The sequence below is a fragment of the Taurulus bubalis genome, assembly GCF_910589615.1.
Source record: "Taurulus bubalis genome assembly, chromosome: 6".
NCBI classification, from domain to species: Eukaryota; Metazoa; Chordata; class Actinopteri; order Perciformes; family Cottidae; genus Taurulus; species Taurulus bubalis.
In genome coordinates, this window is record NC_136594.1 from 6,257,857 (window position 1) to 6,281,827 (window position 23,971).

The 23,971-nt window shown below is 43.3% G+C and overlaps 1 protein-coding gene across 1 annotated transcript; it reads left to right on the top strand.

The window, feature by feature from the left end:
- Positions 1-1,012: 1,012 nt before the first annotated feature.
- LOC306738136 (uncharacterized protein) lies at positions 1,013-21,838 on the top strand (the record flags this gene model as incomplete). The annotated part of the gene is made up of 47 exons (XM_079219965.1): positions 1,013-1,024; positions 1,137-1,190; positions 3,129-3,173; positions 3,257-3,310; positions 3,397-3,441; positions 3,517-3,570; positions 3,649-3,693; positions 3,981-4,034; positions 4,778-4,822; positions 4,960-5,121; positions 5,230-5,283; positions 5,402-5,455; positions 5,551-5,595; positions 6,628-6,681; positions 6,800-6,844; positions 6,929-6,982; positions 7,738-7,791; positions 7,884-7,937; positions 8,689-8,796; positions 8,895-8,984; positions 9,072-9,125; positions 9,678-9,785; positions 10,422-10,529; positions 10,624-10,677; positions 10,774-10,827; positions 11,869-11,976; positions 12,078-12,131; positions 12,225-12,278; positions 12,372-12,425; positions 12,514-12,567; positions 12,683-12,790; positions 13,831-13,884; positions 14,303-14,356; positions 14,465-14,518; positions 14,932-14,985; positions 15,074-15,181; positions 15,302-15,355; positions 16,178-16,231; positions 16,324-16,431; positions 16,592-16,645; positions 16,754-16,789; positions 16,871-16,924; positions 17,565-17,904; positions 18,123-18,235; positions 18,429-18,497; positions 20,053-20,286; positions 20,601-21,838. 47 exons carry the CDS (start codon positions 1,013-1,015, stop codon positions 20,745-20,747), a joined length of 3,579 nt encoding a protein of 1,192 aa, XP_079076091.1. The 3' UTR covers positions 20,748-21,838.
- Positions 21,839-23,971: the final 2,133 nt, after the last annotated feature.

Genomic DNA, 23,971 nt, shown 5'->3' on the forward strand with positions numbered 1-23,971 from the left:
AAGTGTGTGTGTGTGTGTGTGTGTGTGTCCCTGTCTGACCTCTTCCTCCTCCTCTTCTAGCTGGCTATGAAGGGACCTCCAGGGCCACTCGGCCTCAGGGGAAGACCCGGCCCACTGGTGAGTGAGATAAGCCCGCCGTTTGATTTTTCTCCTGAATCAGAAGATGGGGAGGGGAGGGGCAGGTGAAGGATGGAGAATCTGATGGAGAATGAACTGGAGGATTGTTTTTCTTCTTCAAGATTAAATGCAATAAAGCGAAGTGCTACTCTATAGATTTCTGCCTGAACAAAATGAAAGAAATGTAACAGTTTGGACTGACAAATGCAAAGCAAGGCATTACAACAACACACACGTTGGATATTGCGAATCAGGATACATCACCTGTTTTAACACGTCTTTAATAATTGTGGTGTTTGCACTCACTCTCTAATTAGTGCCAAAATGCACTGTAGATTCAGGAAGTCACCCTGAAACCAGAGTTTAATGAAAACAAAAATGACAATAGACAATAGTGACAATAGATTTCAGATATTGGGTCGATTCGTACATTGTATGTATGGACGCACACAATAGACCTGTTTGAACAACTGAATGTTTTCATTCCCAGGGTGCAACAGGTTCCTCTGGGCTGAAGGGGAGCAGTGGCGATATTGGACCAGCGGTGAGTCCGCTGTTTGTCATGGCAACAAGCTCAGCACCTCAGTCCTTCTTGTACAACTCTTGAACTGCTCTCTTTTCACCAAACAGGGTCCTTCAGGACAGACAGGTATCCCAGGCCAGAACGGACGACCTGGGAAAAGAGTGAGCCTATTTACTGGAGTCTTTTCTTAATAAATATCATCCTCTGTTCTCTTATTATTATGCTCTCGTTGCACAGAATGGTCATCAAATAGTATTTTTCAGTTGGTCAAACAGTTAAAGATTGTCAGTGAGGAATCCAACATGTCTAACTACTGTGTGTGTGTGTGTGTGTGTGTGTTTGTGTGTGATTTCTAGGGTCGAACGGGTACAGATGGCGGCCGTGGTGCGATAGGAGAGCTTGGAGGAAAGGTGAAGAAGAACGGATGTCACACTGATAACTTACTGGCTCCTCCGTCATCCTATGTAGTATGAACTAATCTTTGTCTTTTTCTCAGGGAGACAGAGGGTTCGATGGCTTGCCGGGTCTCCCTGGAAACAAAGGACATAGCGTAAGTTATCTGGCTGAATAAGCGAGTGGTGCTCAATCATAATCCCCGATTGCCAACCTCCATGTGTGTGTGTGTGTGTGTGTGTGTGTGTGTGTGTGTTTTGTCAGGGGGAAAGAGGAAAGCCGGGTCTTGTCGGTCCTTCTGGAGAGCCAGGAGAAAGGGTGAGAGGTCACTGTGGCTGTTGGTGTTCATGTTTATGCAGGTTTGTGTTTGAGTATGTGCAAGACGTGTTATTTTGTTGTTTGTGCTTTTCACACAAGGGCTCTGAGGGTCCAAATGGACCAAGAGGACAACCAGGCGATGCTGTGAGTGGAGACACGCAGTCAAATAACACACACAATAAATGAGTTATTTAAATGCGTCTCAGGACGTGATCCAGGACTGTACACACGTACTGACTCAGACCTCTGCAGAAGTTTGCTTGACATGCAGAATATGCAAAATAAAGTCCACAAAATAGTGACGTTTATAAAGTCATTCAAGATAAACTGGAGGAGAAGGGTTTGGTTCGCACAGTAGCACAGAAAGTTATGTTTTTCATTTGGCCCTTTAATTTGTGCACTGTGAAACCGAACCAGATTAAATGGAAAATGAACCAACCTCTGATTCAGGCTAGTCTAGCTAGTGAAAGGGCCCCAATCAGCATGTTATATCTTGTCTAAAAGTCTAAAAAGACACGAGACTCGTGTGGATCTTTGCATCTAGCTCTCAGCTGGAAAACAAATGTGTGTATTTCACCTCATGTCAAACTATTAGAGCTATGATTCCTTAGATTTATTCCACTTTATTTGTATTCCATGATAACAAAGAAAAAGAGGGCCCATGTCTTCTAATATAATAAAATAGATACCCCTGCCCTGTACTTCTGTACTAGTATATTGACATAAAAGATCCCTTAGTCCCTTACCTTAACCCTAAACAAAGTCTGGCTCTTTAAACAACCCTTTGAAGTGCAGATGACCAGCCAAAGTACCTTCTAAAAATGTTCTCACTCTTATGATCCATTGTTCCAATTAGTCCTCACAAAGATAGAACTACAAGGGCACACACACTCAATATATTACATTAACTGTGTATTTCAGGGTTCCAGAGGTCTGAACGGCCCCAGAGGTCGTCCTGGTCCCGCAGGCCAGCCTGTGAGTGTCCACACACACACACACACACACACACACACACACACACACACACACACACACACACACACACACACACACATTAATCTCCCTTCTCGACAACAGTAAAAGACATAAAATAGCAGTAATTATCCTGCTGTCTCACCTCTGTGTTTAACCATGCAGTGAAAACACAGCTCTGCTCACCACCAACATGAATACAGCTGCGGTGTCACTATCAGATGGGGATGTTATTGCTCTTGATTTGTTAACACAATGTCATATAATTATTATCTCATCAGATAAAACTACTGTCTCTCTGCCAAACACAACCTCTGCAAACACCCCCAAGCGTTTTTTGGTCCTCTAATTTGCATTTGTAGAAACACGAGTTAGCGCTCATAAGAATCTGAGAGCAAGCGGAGGAAGCTCTTTTTCTATTTGTAGAAAAAATGGATTTATGTTCGGAGTTGGTTTTTTAAGCATTAAATGCCAAAACCAAGAAGGTGGCTGATAGTTTTCAGTTTCATTTTGTTTGGGTAAGAAGCTTCAGGAACATTCCTGTTAAAGATTAGAGGCGATGCCCCCTCTTTATTTATTTTCATCAGATAGTCTGACATGGAAATAAATATATATTTTTAGGACAACCAGAAAATAAATATCATACAGGGTGATTAATAATTGCTTTATAGAGTTAGCAACTCGCAGTCTGCTTTTAAAACAACTGATTCTCCTCGATTGTCCTTCTAGTTTTTATTAAAATGCTCCATTTCTGTCACTCAAGGGCACAGAAGTATTAACTCCGCTTTCCCCCTCTCCCCCACAGGGCATTCGAGGAATTGACGGGGTTCAAGGTTCAAAGGGAAACATAGTGAGTATTACGTGGGTCGTAGTAAAGACGGAAGAGCCCGGTAACAAATTACTTCCCGTGACATGATTTCCTGTTTGTACCAGGGAGCCCTGGGGGAGATCGGAGCACCTGGACAGCAAGGCAACCCTGGCATTGTGGTACGAGCAGAGCACAGATACCCACAACATTTACTCGGTTGGATAAATGCATGCACAGAAACACTAATGCTCCATCTCTCCTGCAGGGTTTCCCTGGTCCTCAAGGGTTAGTAGGGCTGCCAGGAGAGAAGGTAAGACACTTTTATTACGATTTTCCCCTTTGGGGTGAAGGAGTTGTGATAGATGCTCTGATCCTTGCTTCCTAGGGGCCTCAAGGAAAGAAAGGGATACTTGGTTTACCAGGAAACGACGGGCCCTCAGTAAGTATGACTCTCATTGACACAAAGCATTCCCTTGCATGCCTAACTTCAGATATTAACAAGTCTTCTTGTCATCAGGGTCACCCCGGAAGAGAAGGGACTCCAGGGGAAAAGGGACTGCCGGTAAGTCTGCTGTTTGCATGTTGTGTTGCTGTTACAGTTAACTAGATGGATTAAACAAACAAGATATGACATGTTAATGAGTCAGTTTTAGAGGAGCTGGTAGGTAGATTTAGTTTAGTCTTTGTGCTAAGCTAAGCTAAGCTAATACAGGCCGCTGGCTGTAGCATCATATTCGACGGGCAGATATAAGTGTGGTAATAATGCTCTCGTCTAAGTCTCAACAAGAAAACTAATAATTCCAAAATGCAGAGCTATTCCTTTATTAATGTGTGTCTGTTCACTTGCAGGGTCCTTTAGGAGTGCAGGGCCCTGTCGGATACCCTGGACAACGAGGAGTTAAGGTGGGAAATGCACTGTGACTCTGCTTTTACCGATCCTCTGGATTTAACATCACCTGATGAATTTCATGGTCCTCTATTGGTTGAATAAATCTCTTGAAACCTCCGAATAACAACAAGCCACTCCCACTCCAGCGAAAGAGTTCAAGTGTCTCCAGTGAGGGTAAAATGGAGCGTGAGATGGACAGGCTACAAGCGGCGTAATGGCTTCCTTCATAGGTTCGCTGGGCTCAGCCTGAGAGACGGAGGGAGGGAGCTCAGACATCTGAAGGGAGCGCGGAGTTGAGCCGCTGCTCCTTCGCGTCGAAAGAGGCCAGACGAAGTGGTCCGGGCATCTGATCAGGAAGTCTCCTGGGCGCCGCCCATTAGAGATTTTCTGGTTGCGTCCAATTGGCAAGAGGCCCTGGGGTAGAACCCAAAACCCTCTATAGATCTCGTCTGGTAACGCGTCAGGGTCCCGCAGGAAGAGCTGGAAGACCGGATAAGCGGATGAAAACGGATGAACGGACGGGACAGCTGTACGTCGGATAATAAGCTCGCTTCTGTAGTTGTAGAAAAGTTAACTTTTCCAAGACGTCATCACCTCGCCATTTCCTAGTCAAAAGAATAAGCAGGTTATGGTTTCTACTCCATGCAAGCAATTCTTGCTTCCTCGTGAAGATGTCATCAACAGCCAGGAACATAACGTAACATAATTTCATGTTTTCTTGTTGACTTCCTGTTTGTGTTTCTCTCCTGTTTGACAGGGAGCAGACGGGATAAGAGGATTAAAGGGAAGCAAGGGGGAAAAGGTGAGAGAGACAGAAAAGATGTTCAGTCTGACATCATTCAGGATGTTTGGTTGTCTGATACTAACATGTTATATCTGATTTTATCATCTGAAATGAAACCGGATTCCCTCTCTGTCTCCAAATCATCCTGCCTGCAGGGGGAGGACGGTTTCTCGGGGTCCAAAGGGGAGATGGGAGCCAAAGGAGACGATGGAGACAACGGAGTTACAGGCGGCCGAGGAGAAGACGGACCTGAGGGGCCCAAAGGACAGTTGGGTCCTGTAGGAGAAGCTGGGCCTTCTGGTATTTTTGGAGAGAAGGTACAAAGCAAAACTGATAAAAGAATATCACTATATATTCTTTAACTTATATTAGAAGTTCTTAAACTTGTACAAGGCGATTTAAGAGTCACTCTGGCTGTTTTTCAGGGGAAACTGGGAGTTCCTGGGCTGCCGGGATATCCAGGGAGACTGGGGCCAAAGGTAAGATAAATGAAATGACTACAATTATTGATGATCAATTATATTAATTTTAACAATTTACAGATATTGTAGATAATTTATTCAGCGTGAATGTGTACTCCTTCCTCTTGCTCTTCAGGGCTCTGATGGATTTCCTGGTTCACTGGGAGCTGCAGGAGAGAAAGGGAAGAAAGTGAGGAGACGGTTTAAAAAAATCACGTTTATTGATTGTGTATCAGGAAATCCGACTTTTCCCATTAATGTTCTGTCTCGTTTGGTGTTGCCCAGGGTCCTGCAGGACAACCAGGAGGCGCAGGCCAGCGGGGGCCGAATGTGAGTGATGAAATGTCTCAAAACGTTCCAGAGTTCAGTCGGCAATAAATTGCACGGAAAGTGAGGTATTTTTAAAAAAAAAAGCAAGCCAAAATAATTCTACTGCAAGCTAAAAAAGTTGAGCTCTTTAGAAAATATCCAGAATGCAAAACCAGGTGAGTCAGATGACTGGAAATGGAGATCTAAAGTCCGGCGCTGGTACATTTCTCCTGTTCATAATGTGAGCTACGTTGCACTTAAAGCACTGGCCAGTACATTTGAGCACCTTGTAAATTGCATTCAACTCCTTCTTCCAAGAGGCACTAAAGGCTCATGGGATATTATATCTTGTTGTCAAATGTGTTATCCACGTCAGTAGTAGATACACAGATTAAATCATTATTAGATAAAGTATGAACATACTTGGAGACTGAAGTACAGACTGCATCTCTTCTGCACTACACCTTCAAATGTAAGCACTGCTAATGGTACAATAAAGCAACTATAACTAATAGTTGTATCGTAACACTGCATCATGAGATATTGTATCATGTAAGTGAAGTAGAGGTCGGACAAACACAGTTTTTTTAGTGCCATTTAGCTCATTGTTTTGTTTTATCTGCCTGCAACTTCATTGTTTTGGTGAAGTACACTTCCTGTCTTGCAGTAAAAGGCAGACAGACGCTGTGATCTGATGGTCATAGTGGAGCTTTTAGCCGCTAAAGAGACAAGATATATATTTACTCGGGTGTTGGTGGAGAGCAAAAACAGAGATAAAAGGAGAGCGAATATTGGACATGGAAAGACTCCAAATCTATGCTAATGTTGCCCTGTGTCTGATGTGTAGACAGGCAACAGGTTTGCCATATTAGCTTAAAAGGTGATAATAAGTTGGGCTTACGGTTGGAAAATGATCACCAACCACCAGCTAAATGCTTCTGCAGCTTGTTTCCGCTGCCCCAAATAATCAGTTATTGCCGGTTTTAAAACAGTTTGAACTATGTGTTGATGTTTGTCTTACGTGAGGTCTCACACATGTTTCTTCTACCGCAGGGCGCACGAGGTGGCAGAGGGGCAAAAGGGCCGACCGGGAAATCAGGAGAAAAGGTCAGCTGACTCTCCTCTCAGCCAATCGTAGCACCCCGTCAGTCAGTGCTAATCGGTGAATGCACTTCTTAGCTGTTAGCTTCTATCCGTCACCGCTCCCCTCTTCCATCTTTCATAGGGCACCTCCGGACATGATGGACCCTCAGGATCTCCTGGAGAGAGGGTAATAAAACAACGGTTAATACATGTTATTAATTGATTCACCAGTTGATTGACCTGTTATAATGGCTGGTTATGTTTTTTTTAGGGGCCTCAAGGGCCACAAGGAAGGAATGGAGAGACAGGACCTAAAGGATCAGGCGTGAGTTGTGACACGCACACACATTTAAAGTTGATTCATATTCTTTAGATTTACGCCACCGCTTCTCTCCTCTCCACCTCGTCTTCTCTTGTTTTGGGACGAACCGTGTAAATATAACGTACTACATTTGCATGCTGACCAATGCTGTGGATCATTTATACAGTATACCACTGCTAAAAACTCTGTTGCTCTTTTATTCCAAATCAATTTATCGTTTTTTAAAAATAGCTTTTGAGGAAGATTGAAGATAGGAACACAATAAGAACAAACCACAGTAAAACCTCACCCGTACATAAATAAAGCAAGACCAAGAACATTCCTCTACCTGCACAGAGGAAACGCAATCTTTCAAAAATACAAAAAAAATCAAAACCTTGGCAAACAGAGTTCGACCTCTAAGGCATCTCTCGGATTGTTATATTTTTATTCAATATCGTGACTTGGATGGCAGGTGGTATTTTGTTGTGGTGCAGGCTGAAAGCTGTCAATATTTCATGCTGCTTCAGGAGCCTTAATCGTTTTCTGACAACAACAAAAATCTGACTGAGAAGGCGCTGGAAAGAAATCCTCGTCATATGCGTTTATGAATCACCTCCAGGTGACGGCTCCTGCACTTCAGTATTTGACAGCTCAATGAATAAAACGCTTTTTATCCTGAGCTCACATTCATTTCTCACCTTGGTCTCTGTGTGTGTGTGTGTGTGTGTGTGTGTGTGTGTGTGTGTGTGTGTGTGTGTCTGTGTGTGTGTGTGTAGGGTCAAGCTGGAAAAGACGGACTTCCAGGTCACCCAGGTCAAAGAGGAGAGGCGGTGAGTGAGGTCAAAGATCATACACACACACACCCACACACATACATACACACCATATTATGTTTTCCACCTATCTTTCTTTGTGACTGCAGGGATTCCAAGGGAAGACGGGGCCTCCAGGACCCTCAGGTGTTGTGGGGCCACAGGTGAGTTCAACTATGTGACTTCTTTCTGTGGTGGAGGGGCTAAGCACCGCCCCTTTCAGGTGGCTATGGGAACGTATTCTTTATAAAATATACACAGTAGTCAACGGCGAGAGACAAATATTGATTTGATCCCGTTTGAATTGTGCCATGAATTACACACATAATAATTGCCAATAAAAAGAGAATATTGCACGTTAAGAAAGTCCAATTTTGAACTGTGAAAATATGGCATTAGAGAGACTACACACCCAAAGGTTGCCTCAGTTCCGTCTCTCTGAAGCTACGATGCCTTCACGCTAACGACTCTCAATCGTTCTTTCGCTGCCCGGCTGATGAAAAAAGAGTCGCTGCATAAAACACATTATGTAAGATAACGACTCATTCGTGCATTAATAAGTTAGCTGGCTAGAATCACAAGGTAAAGGCGGCTGTAGTTCAAGGATCGGTTTCACTCAAAGCTAAATGATACTACAACAAATTTAACTGTGACTTTATTGGCTTACAAATGTATATTTTAAATTGACAGACATCATATGTGTAATTCATGGGACAGTTTAATTAAACAGGTTTAAAGAAATGTGTCTCTAGTCGTTGACTATTGTGAATATTTCTTTACAAAATAAGGTCCATCACCAGAACAGGAGGGACTTCATCTCTTTATTTTACAACTAACGCAACCTGTGTGTGTGTGTGTGTGTGTGTGTGTGTGTGTGTGTGTGTGTGTGTGTGTGTGTGTGTGTGTGTGTTTCAGGGTAAATCCGGTGAATCCGGTCCTACGGGGGACCGAGGTCACCCAGGGTCACCAGGTGTACCTGGAGAGCACGGTTTACCAGGGGCTGCTGGGAAGGAAGGCGGGAAGGTAAGTCGACACAGTCGCTCGCACATAAACACTGATGGTCAACGTCTCATAGATTCAGCGTTCGTGTTTTGATTGTACGACGTTTCCTCGTGTCTCAGGGGGATCCAGGTTTACCCGGGACATTCGGGAAGAGCGGTCCTCCGGGACTGAAAGGGTTCAGGGCGAACAGAGGCGCCCCGGGAATCATGGTAGCGCACACAGAGACACCAAATGGCTGGATTTATATTGTGAATTATTTCAGCTACATGGTTCAATGGTACGTATGATCTTTCCAGGGACCTCCTGGTCTGAAAGGAGGATCGGGACCGACTGGAACCGCAGGAGCCATAGTGAGTTACAGTCCACCTCCTTTTGGTCTGGATGACTTCTAAATCTGTTTTGTGTTTGTGAAATCAACGCATATTTCTTTAGTTGCGCGTGTTTTCTTTTTTTTTGCCTTTTCACCACGAACAGAAAACATATATACAGAAATGAAAAACAAACAATAATAACTGCTCTGTCCTCTCAAAAGCATGACAAACCCTGAGAAACATTCAAGTGTTTCTCCCACTTGTCACGACATTGCTCCTCTTGAGCTCTTATTCTGTGGGTTAACAGTTCCATCTCATATATTTCACTCACAATTTTCAACCATCCATCTTGTGATGGTGGTTCTATTGTGTGCCATCTCTTTGTAATAACCTTTTTACTAGCTATATATATATATATACATATTCATATATACTAATAGTTGTGTGTGTTTTCAATGTCCAATGATTCCATGATCTATTTAGAAAACAATTTCAAACACGATTATGACTCCAGCAGTTTTAATGCAGCATTTATCGCTTCAGCACTTTTAATTGCAAAGACGCTCAAGGACCGGCATGTTCTGTCTGTAGGGGTCGACAGGTGAGAGGGGCCCTCCTGGAACCGCAGGTGCCATCGGACAGCCTGGTCGGGCCGGAGCGATCGGAGGACCTGGACCAATGGGAGAGAAGGGCGAGCCTGTAATTACGTCTCCTTTTTCCTTGGAAAAATAAAAAGACAATACATAGACGTAGACATAACACCAAGAGGATGACAAAACAGTGAGATACAAGCCAGCAAAACATCATATATTTAGGGTATAGAAGTACGGTGTGTGTGTCCATGTGTGTTTGTGTGTGCGTGTTTATTATTTCATAAAAAAAAGAAGGCACAAAGTATAGATGAGGGCAGATGTAAATGTATGTGTGTATGCATGTACGTGGGTTATAATTGGGTTTCAGGCTAAATAATTTAAAAAAATTGAATATTAATAGAATGGGTGGTGTCATAGTGAAGGATGACCAGATGGAGTGGTGTTCTGTTGTATTGTAAATGATGGCGGAGGTTAGATTTTCCATTGAAATGTATTCAATCATTATGTTTCTGCAGTGTGTGATATGTATGTTATTCCTTAATTTACAGTTCATGATACGTCTCCTTTTTTCTACTAATACTGAATTTAGTAGTTATTTATTATACGTTCCCTTTGATTGACATCATTTTAGCACATGAGTTGACATTGTGTGTGTGTGTGTGTGTGTGTGTGTGTGTGTGTGTGTGTGTGTGTGTGTGGCTCTAATGCAGAATAACATGAATTGAATGTGTCTGTGTTCCAGGGAGAGAAGGGTCCGGTGGGACCAGCGGGTCAGGATGGAGATCAGGGTCCCGTGGGGATGCTTGGGTCTATGGGCCCCGCAGGTCCTCCAGGAGACGACGGGGATAAGGTGAACTGTCCGCGAGTCAGAGAGGCAAAGAGAGAGTGCGTGTTTGTGCCGTGCTGATACATCTAGCGTCCTCTCTCTGCGTGTGCGTCCACAGGGGGAGCAAGGAGAATCCGGGCAGAAAGGCAGCAAAGGAGACAAAGGGGAAGGAGTGAGTCTGCAGCTGGAGAAGAACATCAACGTGGACGGGTCGGCATGATAACCAGAGTAGATCTGATCATGTCTGAATGTGTCTCTCTCTCCACAGGGCCCCCAAGGCCCCACTGGCACTCAAGGTGTAATCGGTCAGCCAGGACTTCCGGTAAGTCCAATCTCCTCTTTGTTCAGTGTCTTCAAAACGGAAAGACCTCAAATCGCACTGTTGCACAAATATGATGAGAAGTTTGTGAATCCCGAAAGTCCCACAAAGCTACTGAGATGCTGTTTCCCACGCACTGTCTGCTCGTTATAACTCTGATTTGACTATTTGTCTTGGACTCAAAATGCATTAATTGTGAAAGGAATAATCACATGCTTATTTGCCTTTTTTTTTTCATGTTGGAAAAGCATTCGTTTCACATCGATCATATTTACGTAGTTTCATTATGACTGCGAGTAGATCCACGTTGCACTGGGCGAGTTTAACGAAACATTTTACAGCCTGGCTTCTCCAGAGGATTTCTTCTGTAAAATCAGCTTTAGTTATTTACAGTTTAACTTAGCTTCCACTTTTTGATATAAGAAAAAAAGAAGCAAGTTGCTGGATGAGATAAAATGATATAAATAATATGATATATCGGCTTAAAGTACTGAAAGAAATGTGTTCTTTGAGACTTACTTTCTTGTTGAGCATCCTTAAGAGGATGGATATAAGCCCACTTATAAACATAACTGTTATCTCTCGGCCACTTAATCGGAAACAAAGACCAGGGTGTAGAAACAGACAGACAGACGCTGCAGGATCCCGTTTGTTGGTCTGTTTGAACCTTTTAGTGAAAAAGCAAATCGCTGCCGGTCTGAATATTTTTTGTGTTTATTTGTTACGTCTCCTATGTATAAAAGCCTTCACTCTCAGAAAGAAAAGCCATATTTATATTCCCCAAAACATCAAACTGTTGCTTTCAACAGTGACCTTTAGCTGCACTCGTAAGATAAAAAAGTCCAAACATCCCACTTCTTTTTTGTTGCAATCTGGCCTTTCTACCAGACCTATAAAATCATAATACTTCATGAATGTGTAGATCCTTCACTGAGTATTGTACCGCCAAAACAACCGCTTTCAACAGGAATTGCATTAATGCAATAAATAAAACATGACATTACATTTAAAGGTCATAACGACTCTCCCTCCTCGGTGTTTCAGGGTGTAGATGGACTGGTGGGCCCCCGGGGCCAGCAGGGCATGTACGGTCCCAAAGGAGATGAGGGACTACGCGGATTCAAGGGCTCCAGAGGACCAATAGGATTACAGGTGAGACCTGAGCGTCAGTCAGGATGTGGATCACTGAAGCGATGTCTCCAGAACGTTGTCTCTCTTCACTTACATCCTCTCGTCCCGTGTGTGTTTCTCAGGGCATGCCCGGCCTGCCAGGAGAGAAGGGGGAGAGCGGACACGGGGGTCTAATGGTGAGCTCCTGCTCCGAGATCTGTCTCTTGTTCACACTCATGCACACAAATTAATAAACTGATTATTATTACTTCTTCCTCGCCTCATTTCAGGGTCCGCCTGGTCAACAAGGCCCCTCTGGTCCTCAAGGACCGTTCGGGGGACAGGTAAGTCTCACGGTAATGTTTCTGCATCCTCGTTGAGTCGAGCACTTGTTTTGAAACCTGGAGAAATACTGTGACTGCTTCTGCTCCGTTAAGGGTCCGGCTGGTCGCCTCGGGATGATCGGACAGCCGGGTGTTGTTGGAGAGAAGGTACAGAAATGGACAGTTCCTACTTGTGTGTGCATTTAGCGTGTCGACGTTGTCCCTTCCTGGGTTGCTGACGCATTTTCTCTCTCAGGGGGAGGATGGCGAGGCCGGTGACCCGGGAGCAGCCGGTGCTCCAGGAAGACTAGTGAGTTTGTTTGCTCGTTCTTCAAAACGTGCTCCCACCATCCTTCAGCCGATGCCGCGAGCGCCCTTTGCTCGCCTCCTCTCGGCTCGCCTAACCGCTCGCTCTGCTACTTTAGGGAGGAAAAGGAGACCAGGGGGAGAAGGGAGATACGGGCCTTTCGGGATCAGCCGGTCCTCCAGGAGCCAGGGGCCTAACGGGGGAGGACGGAGCCAAGGGCAACGCTGTGAGAAACAATCATATAAACCCGTCTTCAATACTGTTATATACAGTCCAACATTATGCACCAGGAAGCGCTGCAATACACGTAGAACCTTGTTATTCTGTGCAATACACTTTAATGTATTTTTTTATTGTAACATACTTAGAAAGGCTAAACACAGTGACTACATATTTGGTTCAAATTGATTTAAGACCAGTATCAAAAAGACTTTCATTATATAAAAAAAAATATATCCCATAATAATGTATACGTTTATTTATAACAGCTTTTTAACCCCAATCGGGGGACCCTTTTATATCAGGAAAATCAAGAAAAAATCATGGTATAAATCCCTCCCCCCCCAAAAAAAAACAACATGTTAGGTATCAAATTAAACATAAAAATCAGGGCTACAATAATATATAATCCTGACGTGCAACCTCTAAACACAACTCAAACAATAAATAGGATTAGGGGTTTGGGCTTAAAGGGCTACACTTGCATTAACTACACATGAGGCAAAGGCAGTGATTCTCTTTGGTAATCTTTGGACTCAAGAAGCTGCTGTTGCCTCGGCGATGGTCAACTAAAGAGCTAAAGAAAGAGAGCTACGTGCGTAGAGGGAAGGCTGGCTGTTGAGGCTAATGCTTAAACTACATTTACTTGATTCTCAAAGCTGTTGGCTGGAAAAGAAAAACATCCATTTTGATGATTTAGTTTGGTTTAAATAAATACAACAATTATGTGAGAAAAAAACCCTCAACTGAACTCCTGTTAAAGGGAACTAGCGTAGCAGATCTCAGTAACTTAGCTTTTGACGAGTTAAATTCATGCGATTTGGGACTTTTTTTTAATATTGATTTCAAAATCTCAATAAGTAGAAGGACCCACACACTCTAGATATTTCAAATATCTAGTATCAAGTATTACAAGAAAGCTGATTGAACACATTTTGTTGGTAGATGCTTTCCTCTTCAGTTCCGTGAACCTTATCAGGCGGTACGCGATTGAAAAGACGTTAATGTTCTACAATACGATGCTGAACCAGCTCATCTCCCCCTCAGGGTCCTCCAGGTCTCACCGGGGACCTCGGACAGCAGGGAGAGGCCGGACCCAATGTGAGTGTCTTCTTCAAATCACTTTTCAGTTATGGAAAAACATCCTGTGAAATTGCCAGAGCTGACCAAAACTATCTTTCTGGGATTAAACTCATAATGATCCTTTGTTTTAAGGATGTTGTTTTGGTTGTCTGAAGCTAATGTGTGGAGTCTTCAAAGATAACTGTTTTATATTGTAAAGATGTAAGGAAACGCCATGGCAACCACAGCAGACAGAGTACCCCGTATCCTCATGGAAGGATATTGCTTTCATTTAATCTCTTGAACTGTTCTTTTTTTAAATTTTGGAGAAATTAAACAAGTGATCGACAGCCTCGGCTTTATTTCTCTTCTTTAATATGTCTCATAATTAACAGCTCACATCTTCATTATCTGATGTAAAAGAAGTGTTTGTTATCTCTTTGTCTTCCCGCATCAGGGTGTGGACGGTCTGCCCGGGTCTAAAGGCGACACAGGGGACCCTGGGAAATCTGTGAGCTCCTCCCTTCTACGTCGCACACCACTGCATCCACGACACTCATATTCATAAACATTCATGAACGTGAAAGATAAAGTCAATGAGTTTCTTCCTATTTTTCAGGGACCCCAAGGAGCACCAGGAGAACCTGGACCATCCGGACCTCCCGGGCGAAGGGTTCGTGTTTTTCAGAATCCTGTTTTTCTACTTCCTGTTTGAATAAGTAAACAGATAAACCCCATTTTTCTGTGAGGACGAGCTTGAGAGTATTTTTTATTATTGCACACTCACAGCATGTTCAAGTTCTTTGTCAAATGCACAACTATTACAGCGTCTCTCTCCAGCAATGCTGATTAAATATGTATAAAAATAGAATAAGATCATGCAAGTGCAAACAAAATGAGACTTTCAATATCAAATAGAGTAAGTTAAATACACAATATATGTTGAAAAGAGAAATGTAAACAGGAATGTGTGTCCATAATAATAGTTCTAAAAGAATATAAAAGGTAAAAGTATCGGTTGTGTGTGTTTGTGCATCTTACGTCTGTGTGTCAGAGTTTAAAATGTTCTAAATTGTTGCTCTTCAGGGCCATTTGGGAAAAGCAGGAAAAGAAGGAAAGGGGGGTCTGAAAGGAGCGAAGGTGAGTGAGTTTGGAAGCATCTCTTTGAGGAAGAACATCTGTATGCTCGCGGCTTCTGAAGGGCACCCTGTTCTCTGTTTCCTTTCAGGGTGCTCCCGGTGTGGAGGGGCCCGTAGGGAAGACGGGGCCCGTAGGCGCCCAGGGACACCCCGGCAAGTCAGGCCCTCAAGGTCTGAGAGGGATCCCCGGCCCTGGAGTAAGTCAGGAAGTGGAGAATGAAGCGGTTGGAGCGGAGCGGGAAAAAGATGGAGGTTAAACATCTTCTGTGTGTGTGTGTGTGTGTGTGTGTGTGTGTGTGTGTGTCTCTCTCTCTCAGGGGGAGCAGGGTTTAAATGGACCCCCCGGCATAACAGGACCCCCAGGGCCCATGGTAAGATCATTCAATCGAAAAGACAGAAATAATACCGTTTTCAATCATATTAAGGAAAAGAAAAAAGTTTAGGGACGGTATGACAAAACATATTCAGCTGATTTTGTATCCTAGGCGTTATCAAAACAATACAGGAGCTGCAGCAGGAAGACCCTCCACCATCAGATATGTTTCCCTGTCACTGTGACAAATGAATGAGTTTTCTAACCAATAGGAAACCACCTATTTTTAGGCCCTTTCCTCGAAAATTGCATACCCAAACTAAAAAAGGTGTATCTCTGCAACCACTAGGGCTATTTGAATAATTTGGGTGTGATAATAAAAGGCACACATGTGATGTTTTGTTTGTCTATATGTTGCTGGTTAAGAGTAAATGAAGATGACACAGAAAAAAATGAAAAGGTTTCAGGCCCGCCTATAAAAAAATCACTTTCAGGATGATTATTTCTTTGAAATGATGCAGCTGTAAGGTCCAACTCGAAACCAAATCATAACAGAATATGTAAACATTCTCTCTGCAAAGGTTGACTTTGATAAATTGAAGCAGAACAAAGTTAGAGAGGGTTTAGTACAGAGAAAATTCAGGCGAGGTCTCCAAAATTTGCATTGAGGCACATTTGCGCGCATCTGTGACATTTTAATTTTCTCATGTACCAAACCATATATTTCACTTGTATAAAACTTATGGTGTTCAGACTGAGCGATTGCTATATAAAACTGTAAATCATAGCTTGTTTTATGAAAAAAAAAGCTCAAAACTGCTGTATTTGGATGTATGCACATTTCAACTTAATAACTTAATAACATAACTTTGTCCCTCAGGGTCCATCGGGATTACCAGGACTCAAGGGAGACCACGGCAAGAAGGGAGACAAGGTGCGTACATACTCATACACACACACACACACATATAAACATTCACTCTGACCTTGACTTTGACCCTGAGCGTATTTGTGCCACCTGTGCAGGGTCACGGTGGTCTTATCGGTCTGATAGGGCCACCAGGGGACATCGGAGAGAAGGGCGACAGAGGACTGCCAGGAAACCAGGGCCTGTTGGGTCCCAAAGGAGATGAGGTGCTGAACATGTGTACAAACAATAGACAAAAGCCCTGAAGGCCAAGCAGGAGAAGGTTGAATCCATCTTTAAAGGAGAAAGCTGGCAATATGTCGATACATTTCTATATCTGCGTGTTCTCGTTATCTGACTGTTGGTTTCTTTCATGGTTGATATCAGGGTGGAGGCGGTTCAGCAGGTCCCAACGGGCCCCCCGGCCCCAGTGGTCTGTCTGTGAGTACACAACATAATGTTGACATGTTTCACCACCGATAGCGTCGGGATTACTGCATTGTTCATCTTCCCTCTGTGTGTCTTTTAACTCTTTACTTCCTCTCGCAGGGTGCTATTGGTACAAAGGGCTCTAAAGGAAACCAGGTAACTGTGATGCTCTTTGTTTTATTTCATTGAATTAGTCAGCACTGTCACGTTATTTAATGAATCTGTGTCTGTATTTAGGGTCCGATTGGTCCCAGAGGAGACATCGGGCCTGCAGGACCTCCAGGACTACCAGTGAGTTCTGCCTGCATACATTTAGTACATCAACCAACCATACAACTCTCATAACTTATAATTAACACACAATGTGCTGCATCCTCAACCTGTCCACCACCTCTCCTCTCATCTCCTCTCCCCTCCTCTCCTCTCCTCTCCTCTCATCTCCTCTCATCTCCTCTCCCCTCTCCTCCTCTCATCTCCTCTCCCCTCCTCTCCTCTCCTCTCCTCTCATCTCCTCTCATCTCCTCTCCCCTCTCCTCCTCTCCTCTCCTCTCCTCTCCTTTCCTCTCCTCTTCTGTCCTCTCCTCTCCTCTCCTCTCCCCTCCCCTCCTCTCCCCTCCTCTCCTCTCCTCTCCTCTCCTCTCCTCTCTTCTCCTCTCCTCTCCTCTCTTCTCCTTTCCTCACCTCTCCTCTCCTCTCCTCTCCTCTCCTCACCTCACCTCTCCCCTCCTCTCCTCTTCTCACCTCTCCTCTCATCTCCTCTCCTCTCTTCTCCCCTCCTCTCCTCTCCTCTCCCCTCCTCTCCTCTCCTCACCCCTCCTCTCCTCTCCCCTCCTCTCCTCTCCTCACCTCTCCCCTCCTCTCCTCTCCTCTCCTCACCCCTCCTCTCCTCACCTCTCCTCTCCTCTCCTCCCCTCTCCACTCCTCTCCTCAGGGAAGGCCAGCTGCTGGCATGTCCCCTCTGCCAGAGCGTGGCCGGAGAAGGAGAACCCACACCTCGGTGGATGGCGGCGCACTTGAAGAAGAGGAGGAGGAGGAGGAGGAGGAGGAGGCGATGGGCAGACGAGAGGAGGAGTGGATGCAGGGGGATCAGGCGCAGCAGGGCGGTCAGATGAAGGAGAACGAGAAGGAGGGCCAAGGCATGGAGGAGGTGTTTGCGTCTCTGTCCTCCATGAAAGTAGAGGTGGATGGTCTGCGTAACCCACAAGGGACGTTCCACAGCCCCGCCCGCACCTGCAAGGAGCTGTGGATGCTCCACCCAGAGCTCCCCAACGGTACTTCATCAGTTAGGCTCTCGCTCGCCATTTGTTTTCACAGCTGTCTGCATGTCTGAACTGTATTTTATGTACCAGCTGCCTGTGTGTTATTTATCTATCTGATACCAACTGTATGGTTTTACTCTGTTTGGTGTTGACAGTTATTAGTCTTGAGTTTTGTTGACCCCCCACCCCTCCCCCTCTGCCCTCCTCCGCTCTCCTCTGTCTCTCTCCAGGTGAGTACTGGATAGATCCCAACCAGGGTTGCCATAGAGACTCCTTCAAGGTGTTTTGTAACTTCACTGCACAGGGAGAGACGTGTCTGCAGCCTGACAAGAAGTTCCAGTCGGTTAGTACACACACACACACACACACACACACACACACACACACACACACACACACACACACACACACACACACACACACACACCTGTTCAAAGCCAACAGGAGACTGAACGACTCCCCAGGAAGAGATTAAACTGTATTCAGTCGTCATCTGTGTGTTGATTTAGTGAACTTTTGTGTTTGTCTGCCATCAGGTGAAGTTAGCAGCTTGGAAAGGGGAGAAGCCCGGCACCTGGTACAGCAAATTCAGGAAAGGAAAACAGGTACGCTGTGGTGGTTTTTTTTGCACGATTTCGATGAACGTAAGCGCGTGTTTTTGTTCACGAGGATTTCAGACGTGAAATAGTTGAATCGTTGCTTTGGCGGGATGCTAATTAGCAGCAATTATTGGCGATAGAAAGGCACTCATTTTATTAAGTGGGTACTCAAAGCAGCATTTACAACATTCTGCATTATTCAAGGTGATCTGCTCAGTTTTTTAAAATGATTAAATAATTAAATAATTTATCATTACAGCGCGCAAAGCTGCATGATGAAATGATCTGAGGCTGGTTCGTCTATCCGATTACTCCACCACAGCCGCTCGGGGGAGGGGCTGTCGGGTATTCCCACAAACAAAATGTGGACGTATTCAACGACACATCGTTTGTCTCTGCACTACAGAAGTGACAGAAGAGTTGCAGCAAGTCTTAGTTACGTGGGGAGCACACAGTCACAGTAATACTAAGACTATTGGACATCTGTATGTGAGGCGTCCTGCTATTACTTCTCCTGAGCAGCAAACTAAATTCTCTTGGGGAGTTTTTGCAAGGAGTTCTGTGTGAGGACAGCTGCAGGCGGCGAGTAGATGTGAGATATGTTTCTCCAGCAAAAGGGCCGCTGCGGCCTTGAGGACGACAGGCGCTGGTCCGCTCCGGGGATTTACAATCTTTATAAAGTCATTTCATTATGTCAGGGGATTGCGGTCTAGAAGCACATTCTCGTTTTCTTTTTCAAAAACGCAGGAACAAAGGTTAACCGCAAAACTGACTAACACAAATGGGAGATGATATTAACTGCTTATTGGCGTTGATCAATCATTGGAGAAGTGTTGGAAAAGCGATGTAGCAACTTCAACTTCTTTTTTATTGAGGAGTGGGAAAAGCAGATAGTCTTTATAGATCCTTTAACTTTATTAAACCAAACAGGTCTTGGTTGATTGAATCATGTGCAGTTTGCTTTTATGCTACGGCCCCCTTATATATATATATATATATATATATATATATATATATATATATATATATATATATATATATATATATATATATATATATATATATATATATGTATATTTTGATATTGCCAGGCCGCCATTTAAAAAATAATGAGTTCTTAATTGTTCCTCGTTGAAAATAAAGATTAAATAAAAAATAAAAATAAATATGTTATACACATCCATTTCTATCCAAATGAGCTTTGGACCTGAATAAACATTTTATACAGACATGCAGGATTTTCAGAGTCCATGCTGACATATTTGTCTTTTAGTGGAATAATTAAAAAAACACTCAAATTGTTATGATTTTGGTAATCTGTGTTTTTTTAGTATATAAATTGCGCTGCTTTATTGGTTAACAATGATGTTAGGATGATGTCAACAAAGACCATGTAGAGTCGAAATGTTGCCTTTTTAGTGTAATAAAATTTTGTAGTAATCCAGTGTTTTCCATTACTCAATCTGTTTTTAATTATAGTGTTGAATGTACACGACTTACAGTGTACGCAGCTTCCTTTCTGTGTACTTTACATGCGTGTGATTCCGGTGTTCTCCTCCAGATTTCCTACACCGGGACGGACGACGTTCCCGTCCACGTGGTCCAGCTGACCTTCCTGCAGCTGCTGAGCGCCACGGCCAAGCAGACCTTCACCTACCACTGCCTCAACTCCGCCGCCTGGCTGCACGCCGCCACCTACAGCCACGAGCACGCGCTGCGCTTCAGAGGCGCCAACGGGGAGGAGCTAACGCACGAGAACACGCTTTACATCAGCGCGCTGTACGACGGGTGTCAGGTGGGTGTTCGAGGCAGTCGAGCGTGAACAGGAACGCGTACATTTTGTTTATAGAACGTTGTTGTAACTCCAAGGTACATCATGCAATCCGCCCAAAATTTCTCATGCATGACGCCGGTCCAGGCCTGAGCACATTTACATGAAGAAATGATCACGTTGTCATAGCGCCACCTACTAATTTACATGACCTGGTCTACACTTCACATAGAGACACATGATGCATGTGCAAAAGAAAATGACATGTTTTATACTATGATGTATTACTCCTTGTTTTTTTAATTAATTTTGATTGTTCGATTGTTCTCATCCCGCAGACGCGCTCGGGACAAGAGAGGACGGTGTTGGAGTTCGACGCTCCGCTGTCCAACACGCTCCCCATCATAGACGTGGCTGTGCCCGATTTCGGGAAGGGGAACCAGAAGTTTGGTTTCCAAGTCGGTCCGGTTTGCTACAACGGTTAACCGAGCCGGGCGGGAAGATCACAACAGGAGTAATTTAATAGAGCCATGGACACTTTCTACATGCAGGGAGAAAAACTACATTCAAGACTGACCTGGTGCCACATATTTATAAGTTGATTTACCTACAACAGTGTTCCTTCACCTAAACATTCACTCTCCTTAATTCATCTTATTCATCTCATACATTCTCACAACTCAAGAGCAAGTTCATAAATGTATCGGCTGTCATCCGCATCCTCAGTTACACACAGTTTGGATTTTCTGGAGGAGTGAATGGTGCTCCCATTGTTTCATCCCTGTCTGTTCATACATGTATTGATCTATGCACTCAAGTCTACAAACACTACGATCAGTGAGTCATCGTCATAAATACAAACACACCTTATTCCAGCACCCAACACGTTGTTCTGTGATTTCATCAAACCTCAATTTGCTGCGTTGTTTATTTTTTTGTTTTGTTGTCGTCATTTCGTTGTTATAATTATCTGTTATGTGATGTACATTGGAGTGTAATTCATCACGGTGCTATTATGTGGTCCTTGCGGAGTACATTTCTTTTGTAAAAGGGAACTGGGGCAGTGCATTTTTGTATTTTTTTTATATTGTGTGAAGCCTTGTTTTTATATTTTTTCAACATAACAAACCAAACTGTGGTACATGATGGACTCAATGTCTTTCTGTGTATAGTTGTGTGGGGAAGTGACTGAGAAACATATTTTAATAAAAAGTACATGATGTACATTTAAGTTAATATGATGAGATTTAGTTTCATTGAAAGCCAACAGAGAAAAGCTTTGAAGAGCAGAGGGACCATCTGCTGCTCTTCAACCAGGAAGTCTTTCCAGTGTGCTGTTTTCAGGCCTTTCATCACGTTCCCACCGTACTTCTCTTAGCGTGGTTACAGGGTGCTTGATGGCTGCACACAGTGCGACACATGCCAATTAAAGGGATGGTTTGGATCTTTTTTTGAAGTGGAGATGTATGAGGCACTTATAGGTTGTCAGGCGGTCGGCACGCCACCAGTTTGGACAATCAGACCGGAGCAAAGTAACGCTCTGCTGTGGACGGGGCAAAGCAGCAAAAGATATTTTAGCCACTTCCTCACTTGTTTAGTTTGTTTGTGTCATTGTGTGATTTTGGTGCACCCTATAAAAACACCAACACACTGATATTTATTTCACATTTTGTTTTCTTGTGGTCTCAACTACTATTTCATGGACTGTAACTAACTTTGGTGCACATGGTGCAGAGAGGATTAATCCCATAATTCCACTCACCACAAACAGCCTGGTCGACGTTCATGTTCCTCTCGGGATGAAATATAAAGACAGATGATGTCTTTTGTTTTTTTTCATCTGGCTCAGCTAAGTACAGCCTCAGAGCCACTGTGGCTGTAGACTTATCTTATTTGCTCTGCATGTGATCTATTGTCTCTATGATTCCTTGATGGTTATGGGATACTTGATGACCAGATAAAGCATATTGATTAAAAGAGGGAGCCTAAATCAGGTGATATGACAACGCACCAAATGGCGCCGTTATCCTGAAAGGTACAAAAAAAAGCATTGATCGCTAAAAGCGTAAATTATACTCTTAAAGCAAGTGGAATTCGTTGGAGGGATCATAAAAATGTGCGGTCCAGCTGAGTTCTAGTTAAAAGCCCAGCGACGGCATTATGAACCAACTCCAAAGGGCCATTCTTTCAGTGCAAAACACAGAGTTTAAATTAAAATAAATGCTTGAATGACTTTCTTCAGCCACACACAGACCACTTGCTTTCCAAATGTCAGATTTGAGTAAAAGATGTTTCCTAAATGTCTGGCAGGAAACTGTTTTTTTCTTCATTAATTTGCACTCTCAAGTGAAAGTGCTCCTATTCTGTATTCATTGTGTGCTACAGCTTGAGGATACATTTTTCTCTTCTCTTCCCTCATTCGCCTTTTTTATTAGACCTTTCTCTCCGCTGTTCTTCTGTTGGTCCTGACATCATGCAGTACATCTAACATCGGCAACAACAACACTGAAACTTTAATGAGAGGAAGCACATGAACACAGGAGTGTTTAACCTGCTAATAGTTTTTTTTGTGCAATTAAATATAGACGACATGACGTCATAATTAGCGTTAACTAACACCACGGTGAGCGCAAACATAGGAATGTGCATATTTGATGCCTTTTGAGCTTTAAAAAAAAAAACGGTCCAACACTGTTTAATATTTTATTCCTTTTCAGTTTGTAGATAGATGTCAGTGTCCATAGAGAAGAAAAAAAAGAGAAAGGTAAGAAGCTTTATTTGTTTTAAACCACCAACGGTGATGTTAGCGGTGTGGCTAACAACAGCCATGTTGGTCTTTTTATCAAATGTTTTGTCAAGAGTTTAAATATGTCGACTACTTTTGAAAAGGGAAAACAATTCATGGTCCTTAGAGGTTCAAATAATAGTGTTGACGATTATCTGACTTTAACCAAACACCAACAGGGTCAAACTTTCAAGCTAACATGTTAATGCTACATGTTCCATGCTAAAGATGAGCATGTCAACTAGCTAGCTAACGTTAATGTTAGAAGAATGCTCGTATAAGCAGTATAACCACTGCTATGCTGAAATGTATTCCTCTGATATTCACTGTAATAATCATTTTATCCCGTTTTTTATTTCATGACTTAGAAAATGAATGCAAAATATTGTTTTAAAAAAAACAACTAATTTGTGTTCTGTATAATACATTCCAATTATGCTTAAAAACTGTCAAAGGCTAAAAGATGATTCATACTTTTTTTAAATTCATTTTGTATTCTTTTATCAGAGAGTTCCTGATTTTATCCTCCATAATGTTGCTAGTTGTAAGGTTATACTTCTCTTATTTAGGCAAAGTCCTTGCATGGCTGCCTGTGATTAGAAAACATTTAGCTTTTGAAGGAAATTAAAAAAATATATATATAATTTTGGCTACCGTAACAGCTCTACGATGAAAATAATAATAATACCTCTGGAACAAATTTTCCTTATCAGTCAATCTGACAATTATTGTCTCAATCGGCTCAACGGTGGGAGAGAACGCCTGCTACAATTTCCTGATGCCCAAAGTCCATGTCTTAAAATAGCTGTCCCAAATATGGTGAATATATATTATGACCACAGAAGACAAATAAAAGCAGCAAATCCTCACAACTGGACTCCAAACATAACTCGCATTATTTCTACCCTCGTTCTCTTCACGAGG